The 12,126-nt window shown below is 32.8% G+C and overlaps 1 protein-coding gene across 3 annotated transcripts in view; it reads right to left on the bottom strand.

Annotated features, from left to right (window-relative positions):
- The window catches only part of FAT4 (FAT atypical cadherin 4), a 189,089-nt gene that overhangs the window by 60,050 nt on the left and 116,913 nt on the right, over window positions 1–12,126 (bottom strand). For all 3 annotated transcript variants that reach the window (XM_011948635.1, XM_011948636.1, XM_011948637.1), the window contains exon 7: window positions 2,339–2,519. In XM_011948635.1, coding sequence (XP_011804025.1) covers window positions 2,339–2,519 — 181 coding nt within the window. The remainder of the gene's footprint in view (window positions 1–2,338; window positions 2,520–12,126) is intronic.

Here is a 12,126-nt window from a genome sequence, read left to right as displayed (position 1 = left end):
AGAGAGAAAGAAAGAAAGAAAGAAAGAAAGAAAGAAAGAAAGAAAGAAAGAAAGAAAGAAAGAAAGAAAAGAAAAGAAAAGAAAAGAAAAAGAAAGAAAGAAATTTTCCTTAGAATGTTGACTTTGTCAGTGGCATACATGACTTTCTCCAGGGTTGTGATATTGAAGAATTAGAAGTGAAGCTTGAATAGAGATTTAGTCCACTTGGGAGAAAAGGGGATACTTATCTGTAAAAGCTAAGCTCTGGAATAGATATGTGGAAGGCAAAGACATAATCTGGATAGGCTGATTTTCTAGAAAGGAAAATGCTAAAGGTGTAGTAAAATGTATAACTTGAAGTAAGTACACCATTTGTAGAAATACAAAGTTTGATGAAACAGGCAGAAGTAAAAAAGAAACATCTGTTGGCTGGATGCTATATGCAAAATCATGCTAGATCGTTGGAAAAAAGTAACTTACAAGACACATAAAAGTTTATGTTCCTGGAGATCCCATCAGTAGTTCAGTAAATAACCTAGCCATGTAAAATTTAAATGGGAGATAAATAATTAAAACAATAGCTCTTTTAATCTGAAGAAAGAATAGATTTTCTTCAGGATACCATGAATAGCAAGGAGTTATTAACAACAACCATAAAATACATTATATTCCAATAAGATTTTATCAAACCAGAGTAAATAAAGTAAATGATATCATATCATGATCTGCCTAGGTGTTTTGAGTGGAAAACTTAGATGATTCTGATTTCTCTCTTTCATTTGATCTCACATCCAATTTAAAAGGCATGACCCAAATCTATTTGCTCAATTTTCATTTTTCCATATAAGTATAAAGTTACTCTACTTGGATAACTATATTCATTAGTGCCTAAATGGTACACTGGTTTCTCTCCATAAATCCTCTCTCATCAGATTCTATGCAAATGTAGACCAGTTTATGTGTCTCTTCTGTTTAAAACTCCTCCGTAGTTTCCCACCTAAAGGTAAATTGGAAAACCCCAATTCTGTATCATGGCTTAGAAGTCCTTACATGGCCTATGATTTAGCCCCTGCCTACCTCTCTAACTTCTTTCTCACTCTGGTCCAGACATGCTGACCTTCTTAGATAGCACAACGTGCTTAATTCCATCCCACAGCTCAGTCCTTTCAGCTTAAAGGTAATTCCTTAGAGAGACCAAGTATTATGGTCTGAATGTGTTTCTTAAAATGTGTGTGTTGAAATCATTCCAAAATGATTTTGTTGAAAGAAAATTGGTAGCAAACAACAAAATAAGACATCAATCAAATCATTACCATATCAGTATATCTGTTACCCATAGCTGATAATTCTTAATGCCTCAAATTTTATCTTCTGCTCCACTACTTTGATAGCCCTCTAAGCAACTCTAATTTACCTAATACCAGCCTATAGAAAGTGGAGGAGTGGTATAAAATATTTATGTGTGTGAGTTTTTCTCTAGAATATTCGGAAATCTTCATTTCTTATAGTTTCGAATAGATACGGAAGAAGGGGACAAGCTAGGTCAGTAAAATGTTACAACTCAATTTCTTTCACATCCTCTCTGAACAAGTTTTATCATATTTATGTTCTCTATTTTAAGAGGATTTAAGCAAAGTAAAATACATTTACTAAATGAAGAGTACACAAATATTCTTATTAAGGCTAGCAGTGGAATAAAAATGGTCAAAATTCTTTGACATTTCTCCAATCAATGAGTGATGCATGTTTCTCCTCACAGTGAATCTGGGCTGGTCATCACTGCTTTGACCAACAGAATATTACAGAGGTGCTGCTATGGCACATCTGGGTCTGAACTTCGAGAGTTCTGGGAGTTTTCACTGGTGGCTCTTGGAGTTGAGAACCACCATGTAAAAAGTCCAACTACTTTGCTAAAGAACCACATCAGGAAGTTCTGAGACTACTCGAGGACAGAGGGGGCCTAGATGATCCTAAACCTTCCAACCAACCCTGCCAAGGCAGCAGGCATGCAAAGTCATCCTGAGCCCTCCAGATCATCCAGTTATCACGTAAATACTGTGAAGTGCCATCAGTCAACCTCATGACACAGAAGCAGCACCTAGTGTACTCCCAAACTACAAAACCATGAGATATGATAAAAATATAAATTAAAGAAAAATTAAATAAAATCTTAGAGTACTAAGTAGAATGTTTACTGTTTGAATCCTCATTTTATGAATTGTGAGCTACCAGCAATAGATAACAATAATAGGATATGTGTTAATATAACGTTCATTTAATTAAACATTATATTCATGTAGTTCAAAAATCAATGTTTAATGAGAAAATAGCCAAACTTTACAGAAGAAAACGTACTGACCTTACAACTGCATTTGTTGAAGCATCAGCATCTGAGGCATTTACCAATAAAACATCTGTTCCGGTTGGTGCATCCTCAGGAATTGTTGTGAAATATGCTTTACTGGCAAATGTGGGGACATTGTCATTGACATCATCTACTATGACGCTGACTGTTCCAGTTCCAGTCAGGGCAGGGGATCCTAAAAAGAAAAGAAAATCGAATCTCAATGTTTATAAACAAAAAATAACAAATTTAACGATAATTAGCTGTAGACAGAATTACTAAAGAGAATTCAGGAAACATCAAAGTAAAATTTCTGAACACATAAGTGAGCATTTTAAATTTTGTTACAAGAAAAATATTTTCATTTGTGAACTAGAATTTCAACTCTTTCCTAGTAACTCTGCACGAAAAGTATATGTCATGCTCTTATTCTATTTTAAAGGTGCTGATTCGACAATGTAGAACAGAACAATATCATTTAAATGCCACAAAAGAGGCACTGCCGGTAATTTCTCTGAAATTACATTTAAATAGCTCAAAGCCAGATTTGAAGAATACCCACAGGCATGGAAGAGCTGGCCAACTAACAAGGCAATGTTAAAAACTGGACTCTCAGCTGTAACTATCATTGTTACTATCGCAAATTCAAGAGTTTCTGAGATATTTAAATCCCTTTCCCATACTAATCAACACCTGTCAGTGGGAGGAAAAAAAGCTTCAAGTTATATCTCAAAAAGTGTTATCTTCCACGTGCTAGAATAGTTTTATAATGATGAGCTAACACAGAATCATTTGTGCTGCTTCTATTTAAAATTCAGTGTAATGTGAAATGATTCATTTTTATTTCCTGTTCCAGCTGTTATCAATATACGGTGAAAACCCAACATTTGCCAAACACTTAGGTCACACTATCTGTACTACACAGAGTTAGAGACTCATTTTGTGGTGAAGGCTAGATGCCATATTGCTTGGAATTCTGTGCGTTGTCCCCATAACTGAAAGGCAAATTATCTGTCACTGATTGTGTTTTCAAAACCGTTTTTCAAACTGAAACTCTTCTAAATAGAAACAACAAAGATCCATTTAACTGCATTTATGTAAAATGGAATAAAGCCCCAGATACTCTCCTTTTCTGCCTAAGATACTACTTTACCTTCAATAAAGTGATTTCCCTTAATATGATATTTAAATCCTACTTAACTTCACCATTCGATATTCTGTAAATAAAACCATTCATTCATTTATTTGTAAAATGTTTATGGAATGTCCTCATTATCACAGAATGGTATTGAGATTCACAACCTTACAATATTATTTTCTAATAATCATGTGATTTGCTGGTGTTTCCTTTACCACTATTCAATTGTTTTTCTATGTTCTTAGATTGTAATTACTCATGGCCTAGTACCAATGAGCTTGTATGCTCAGATGTATGTATAGGAACCAAAATCAACAGACGGAGAAATTATGGAACGAAATGGTTTTGGAGATCTGTTATTTTTGTGAATTCTAGGTTAGATGAAAGAATGTGTATACCCAGTTGAGCAGAGCACAATAAAGAACCATGATACCTCCCAGAAAATGATGCAATTAAATTTAGACTGCACACTGATTATTGTTGCCATAAATATATATATATAAAGATATTTTATATTAAGTATTTCATTTAAAGTAACATTCAAATAGTCAGAAAAATTTGATGTTTAAGAAATATCTAAAAAATTAATGTAAAGTTTATGACTGCAGAAATCTTACCTATTAGTGTTTGATTTTACATTAAAGGGAAAAATAGCCCTCAATCTATTGGTAATATACGTAATGAACTATAAACTTAAAAAAAATTAAATGCCTTTTTAGTACTTGCTTACTGTAAGCAATGATAAAATTATGCAACAAATATTTCACACACACAACAAAATAGATATGAATATAGGATACAATAGAGAAACACATCAAATAAGACTGTAAAAATTCCGTGCAACATATTAAAAGAAATATCAATAACAGTAAATACTTGTTTAGTCCTTAGATATGCATGCACTGGTTTAAGAAGTTTACATAAACTGTCTTATCTAACCCCCATAAATCAGCATTGCTGTCATCTCCATTTAGTATATAAGTAAGCTCAAGTTTAGAAAGTTTAAGTAGCTTTTTCAAGGCCACAGACCTAGTGAGGAATGTCACTGAGATGTGACTCGGGTAAAGCAGCCCTGGAGTCTTTACTACTGGCAAGAAGCTGGATGGTACTGCCTGTAGGGGGAACAGTGCTGCTCCCTGTGCTGCTTTGGGTGTCTGGACAAGCAGTGCTGTCGCTGAGCCTAGAAGAGTACCAGGCAGGAGGAGGAGAGAAGGCCCAACAGGGAAGACCTTCACTACTGGCCAGATTAAGTTTGTGGGACATTTGAGCACAATAATCTTGGCATAGATTTGAAATCTCTCACAAGCAATATATTCAGGTTAAAATAAATATTTTGGAGTGTATTGTTGAGTACCAATGTTTGGCTTAAATCTCTTGAATGCATGTTTCACTATATAAAATTTTATGAAATGGAAGTTAATGTTCTGAATAATGTTAGTAGAGTTCCCACCAGTTGCATAAAAAAACAAACAAACAAACAAACAAAATTACCGAGGGAATATGTGTGCATTTGTGTGAGCAAAAGGGGGTGCCATGGAAGAGAGAAAGACACCGAAAGAGGGGATATATTAATCAAGGTTCCAGAGAGGCAAAGGATGGGAGGAGATGCAGGGTTCTTTAATCTCTTTTACTGATACTTCACTCTACTCACTAAAAATCAGTCTTCATCTGTGAAATGAGAATAATAGACTCTATCCCAAAGGGGTATTGAGAAGAATGTAATGTGCTTAGGACACTACCTAGTACATAAATTATATTCTATGTTTCTCATTGTTCTTCTTGTACTTGTTTTAGAGACCAAAGAACCCACAGAAATTGAAATATGAAAAGTCTATTTTTTATTATATAGTTTTCTGTATTATAGCTCTCAGGATTCCACCCCTTCCCCAAACCTTTCAATTCACTCTTACATTATTCAGGAAAATATTTTGAATCATAATTCATCTCAATGATTCACATGTGGTAAAAATACGTGAGACATTTAGCTCTCTAAAAATTCACAGTTTTATGGAAGACACAGTAAATTGGACATTTTTAAATGTGATATTTTAAGACTCACTGTGAGATTTCAAGAAAGATCTGAATATTTCTGATATACACATTGTGCTGCAATTAACAATTAGAAAATAAGTAACTGCCAGTCAGTCTTTATATTAATATTTGATATTCTTAAGTGTCTGGTGATACACATATGGAAAACTGCATTAAATTACGACTGACTCATTTGGACAAGAATATGTGATTTCTTTCTTTGTCTGTAAACCATATATTATTGTAGATACATTTTCTGAGTTAGAAAGCAAATGCTGGGGGCAGTAAAAAACAAGCCCTGTTTATTACAGCAAGTTCAATCTCACTGTGATAATACCAAAGAATATCATCTTATTTTTCCAGATGATTTTCAAAGCATGTAAGTGACAACAGACAATTCTGGCTTGAAGATCATTTGTTGATCCTCAAGATTAGCGAATGATTCTCAAAACTGGCAAACAATCCTTAAAGCCAAGATCAGCCCCATAGGTGATTCTACACCTACATGAGTCTGTTTTCAAGCTAAGAACCTTCTCCAGAGTCCCCTTTTTCTCCCTTTATAATCAGCCACAACCCACTTCATAAGCTCTTGGAGTTCTCTTCTTATTTTTTTTTTCTTCCCACCTCAAGAAAAGTGAAGTACAATTTCTGCAACTATCTCAACTTTCTTGTTGCCCCAGGAAATGTGCACACAAATCTTGTTAGGTTTTAAATGTTTTTTCATAGGAAACCTTACAGAAATTTTGTTCTACATTTCTAAGTCTTTTATTGAGATTTAACTAACCTGAACTTTGAATCCTGCCTCCAATGTGTTTGACTATTATTCTTGTGAATGGCGCTTACCAACTCTCCAACCTACTCCAACCTCTTGCTTGCTGACTGATAGCATAACCTCCAAATCAGCTTTATGCAGCAAAATGAAATCAAGGGAGAAAAATGGAATGTTCCTTAATTTCAAGTGAATCTTATTTTCATTGCATTTGTGCCAGATGAGTGACACAAACTCCCTAGTCTTTGGTGACCACAGATCTTGGCACTTCTTTTATGTGTTAATTGAATGAAGATGCTGTGTTTTTGTTGTTGCTTTTCTGTGTCTGTGTTTTTTTTTTTTTTTTTTTTTTAACTTTTTTTCCTTTTGACTGTGGGGAGAGATCCTCTGGAGTATTACTGTTTCCCACCATGTAGTGGATACATCCTATTTGAAGTGCTGCACAATGTTTACTATAACTTTATCTTCCATCCAAATCTTTCTACTGCCTCTGGGCTGTCCGATCCAACTGCCTATTTCTTTGTCTGCTCTTGCAAGTTACTGAAGAGCCTCAACATTAGTGTGTCAAAAACTGAAATCAGAGTCATTATCTGTAAACCTTGCTCATATATTTATATCTAAATTGAAATATAGGTACATATATACAAATACATGTGTTGTACATATTTTATTGAACACATTTGATATCAGATCTATACATATTTTTTACATGTATTGCTCATTTAAGGCACAGATGCCACAAAGTAGGTATTCTTGTTTAATTTTGTTAACCAACTTAAGACCCAAAGAACTTAACCAATTTCCACTTAGCCACAATAGACAGAAAGCCAGTTTTGAATTCTTAAAAAAAAAAAAATCTTTTCTAAGTTAATTAAGCTCAGATAAAACTATGCTACTCTTATTGCAGATGTTTCACTCTATATTATTACAATTATCAACATACTCCACTCACGTCCTATTAAGTTTTAAGTTAATTGAAAACAGGAATAATTGTTTAATTAATTTTTATATTAACCCATAATGCATACCATTAGGTCTTGTGCTCTGTCTGTATTAACCTTTTCTCTCATTTTCTATATGAAAACGTGGTCTAGTGATTACATGGATGCAAGTTCCAATAATTGAACACTTCTAGAAATATACAATCTAGGACTACAGTCTTATAGTCTGGGACTTAGCCTAAGGCTGGGGTCAGAGAACAAGACTACAGACAAAGGTCAAAGTTTTATAGATAGTGTACTACTTAGAAACAGAAGGTCCCAATTAAACATGAATCCCATGAGAAGAATCAGAATACTAGGGCCAATGTTTAGCTCAAATAGATCCGATAATGATGAATTATATAGGTAGTGGCGTAGAAGGGCAAAATTGTTCAATTCCATCTGGGATTGATTTATGAAAACCAGACGCAATCACAAAGAGGCAGGATATAATGACACAGGCTCCTGATAGAGGACAGTGAGCCAATAAAAGGGGTAAAATATACAAATAAAAATTAAAAATCAAGGTCTCAGAAACTTGTAATTGTGGAGGTTAGGAAGACGCAGTGTATATTTGAATTAGAAGTCAGAACTCCAGTTAAAAGTCAAAAGCCTAATTACAATTAATAGATGAAAATAATTTCAAATTTAAATTTGTAAAGTTGTATGTAGTGTGTACATATGTATGCATATATGTATTCATATATATACATAAATATAAGACAAACATAGATAAAGTGATAAAAATCTTCTTCAGTTTTTAGAGAAAATAGCCAAAAATGAAAACCCACATTCTGAATGGCGTATCCTAAAGTTTACACAAACCAAATTGTGCACATGCACACACTCATGGGGAGAGAGACAGAGAGAGACTGTACACAGTTAATCTTCCAATTGCTCATGATACCACAGTTAACCTGGGCCTTGTGTGAGCCACATTTTATACTCTTAAATATGAAAAACTATTAAACTAATAACTAGCATTGCCTTTAAGACTGGTAGCTTAATCAGCTCAAATATATTCAATGAAGTACAAGAAAATTTAAAATAAGACTGTTTTTTTGAGATGGAATTTCTCTCTTGTTGCCCAGGCTGAAGTGCAGTGGTGTGATCTCAGCTCACTGCAACCTACTCCTCCCGGGTTCAAGCGATTCTCCTGGCTCAGCCTTCCAAGTAGCTGGGATTATAGGCACGTGCCACCAAACCTGAGTAATTTTTGTGTTTTTAGTAGAGACAGAGTTTCACCTTGTTGGTCAGGCTAGTCTCGAACTCCTGACCTCAAGTGATCTCCTGCCTCAGCCTCCAAAAGTGCTGGGATTACAGGTGTGAGCCACTGCACCCTGACCTAAAACTTAAAATAGATTTAAAAAAGAAAAAAGTTTCAGATAACTGCTCTATCAGAAAATACACAGATAATAAGTGTAATGAATGAGTTTAAATGATTGAAGTTCAAATGTCAGGAAGATTATATTTTTTATGTTAGCACCTATAAATTAAAAATACTTCTCTAAAACATCAAAAGCTATTCAGCAGAAGTAGAATTTCTACTTAACTTAACTCTGTCGCTTTGCAACAAAGCCATTTTTTTCTTGACATCAAATATTTGGTGAATGGGTCCCCCGACTAGGGGTGTGTTTGTTGTAATAAAGTATTAGCTTCTTTTTTCCCATGAAATAAACTCATTTTTCTCACAGTAAGTAAGACACCCACTAAAAAATGTACTGAAATTCAGCCATCCTATATCAGCATTGAAGATTATGTGGTTAGATTTAAATTTGAACAATAACAAAAAAATACACAAAACAAAAAGTATGTAACATTTTAAATATTACCAACAGCTCTGTATTTTACAAATTCTATTTTATAAAATAACGTATTGCTGCTAATTAGTTCTCTATATATGCTTATATAAATTAGATATATACACACTTAAATATCACTTGATTTTTTTCATTATTTTTGCGTAGGAATCTATCATAAACACTGTATTTCCTTAAGATAAATTACATAATAAAACAAGGCATGAAGTAAAACTAAAATAATGAGTTTAGTAAAGTCATGACAATGTCACTGAAAAATTACACAACAAAGTGAATTAATCATTAAACCATGCACTTAAAAGAATTGTTAAAATGAGAAATGTAATGATAATTATATCTTATCACAATTTTTAAAAATTATAAAATAAAAAATAATAATAACCAAATATTTTATGCCTACAAAAAGCACATTATGAGGAATTACTATTTGGAGGACATTAAAGAAACCCAAAACTCTCAACACAGTTATTGAAACTCTGAAACACTAGAGGCTACCACCTAATTTTAAACTCAACCTACATCTGCCTGCCTCCTGAGTGAAAATATCAAATTATATATTTAAGAATACTTATTAAAATAAGTTTTAAAAAGAATTGTTTTAAAAATATAAAATTAGAAAACTTCTTTGAAAATAATAAAATCCTCGTAATGAAATCAGGTTGGTTTTGATTTTATATAATCTTTATCACACAGTTTATATAAATTTTATCATAAATATTGAACATAGTTTATTGCCATTTCAAAGTTTAATTTACTTTGTATACTCAGATTTATAGTTTACATGGAGTAAATGAATAATAGATTGAAACTATTTTATCAAAGTTCAATTCTATGGAAACTGATGGCAAGTTTAGCTCTTATTCAATAGAATTTTGGAAATTAAATGTTTTTGGAGTTTTATCTTAAGAAAACACAAATAAAATTCTACGTAGAAATTTTTTTTTTCTGACTAAAGAATAGCTGATTTAAAAGAATGCTATTTAAATAAATGATTTAGAATAATACTTAGCTCACTAACAAACTTCATATAAAGTCTGCTACAGGTAAGAGGAATTAAAACAATAACCAATTATTAACTTTGGAAACAAGATTCCCATCTATAACAAATATGCCAGTGGAAATAATAAAAGCTGCCCTAGACTCAAAAATAAAATTAAGTCAAATGCATTTCATGTCCGGTAATTGAAGGCAACTCTAGCACGATTTGATTTACAGAATTATTGGGCCCTTAAAAGTTTTCAAGCAATTTTCATTATTAAAAATGTTCATCGTAACAGACAAGGCAAACTTTTCTATCATACATTCCCACAAATAATATTGACAAAATGTGATCTTTCTGGAATATTTAAAAACAATTATCTTCAGATGTAAAATGTCATATTACACAATTCTGACCTCTCTTTTGATTACAGAGCCATTTATAATGCAATGACCAGCTTCAAATAAATAATGTGACAGACAACATTAATTCAAAATATTATCAGGTGCTCACCAATAAAATAAAGCATGATGATCAGTCCTTTTAGCTTTTAGCACTAACTTTGCAAAAGCAGCATGTTTCCCTCCATTAAAAAGCAAATTACAATCCCTGCACAAGAATGAAATTTATTCCCTTTCAGTTGAATGATAAATAACCTTAATTAGAAATGCTAATAACTGAACTGTTCCCTGAAGACCTACTATGCTGACACATAAATACTTCATAACTAAACTTTTGTGCCAAATCTAGAGCCAGAATCTCTATATCCCTTTAGTATAACAGACTGTGAATTATCTATAAAGGACAAGGGATAACATATTTAATTTGTGCACAGATTAATCCCCTACCCCCAAATTCAATGCAAACATACAGCCCAACTGACTGCATTGTCTATGGAGGTATGTGTATATCATATGTATTGTATATTCATAGTATAATATCTAAGATTTGTTTGCACTTTATACTTAATAAAACCCTTGGATACACTTTTTTTTATTTATGGAGGGGAATAATGCTGTGATTTCTAATTTATGAATATTATGACTTTACCAGGTATTTTACTTACAGAGAAACACAAGATTTTTGCTTCCTAAAACAGTGTTCTCTTTAATATAAAAATAAATTTTAATCCAAAGAGAAGAAATTCATATAAATATAGTCTATATAAAACAGAATATGGTAGACAGGCTGACATTTGGGAATTGGTAAATAATTGTTAAGTAATCACCCCTGTGAAGTGAATTGGTCTCAAATCCTGCAGTCATTGAGAAACAGCTGAATAGGCACTACAAGTTGTTTATCTTTTATAACACAAATTTTTGTTGGTTGTTTTATAAATCCATAAAATTGAGATACTAGTGCCTAACTTTCAGGGCTATTGTGAGATTAAATGAGATAATATAGTACATATTCTGGAACTTACAAGCACTAAGTGTGCATATAATGAATACCATCTAATGTTTATGACTTCCTGCGATGCATCTCTACTTGAATGTCTTCTCTGAGAACTAAACTTTTATATTTAACTTTCTGCTTGACATCTCAATTAGTTATATTATTTCAAATCTAGTATGTCCAGAAACTAAGTCTTGCTAATTTGCCCTAAAATCTTTTTTGTCCCCATCTCCAAATTGCTCATCCCAATATTCTAGTATTCGGGCTTGATTCATACTTTTTTGTAGCTTCCTATACTTCCAATACTATCATCAAGTCCAAAGATTCAACTTTCCAAATGGGTAAAATATGTAACTACTTAACACTCTCTAGACAGTTAATCTGCTTTATTTAACTGCATCATGTTTCATAACATTCCCAATCTATATATTATATTGTTTAATTTCTACTGTCTATTTTTGTGATTGTAATGTAAGCTGTATAAAGACAGAGACCTCTTCACCAGCATATCTTCAGGACCTAGAATAATATCTGGAGTAGAGTGCTCCATAAACATTTTGTGAGAAAGCAATGTTAAGGGACTTCTTATTTTAGAAATAAAGTCTTTGCCCATGCCTATGTCCTGAATGGTATTGCCTAGGTTTTCTGCTAGGGTTTTTATGGTTTTAGGTCTAACATTTAAGTCTCTAAT

Source organism: Colobus angolensis, unplaced genomic scaffold (genome assembly GCF_000951035.1).
Source record: "Colobus angolensis palliatus isolate OR3802 unplaced genomic scaffold, Cang.pa_1.0 Scaffold280, whole genome shotgun sequence".
In the NCBI taxonomy this organism is placed as follows: Eukaryota; Metazoa; Chordata; class Mammalia; order Primates; family Cercopithecidae; genus Colobus; species Colobus angolensis.
The sequence above is the reverse complement of the archived record's forward strand: the minus strand, read 5'-3'. Positions and strand labels throughout refer to the sequence as shown.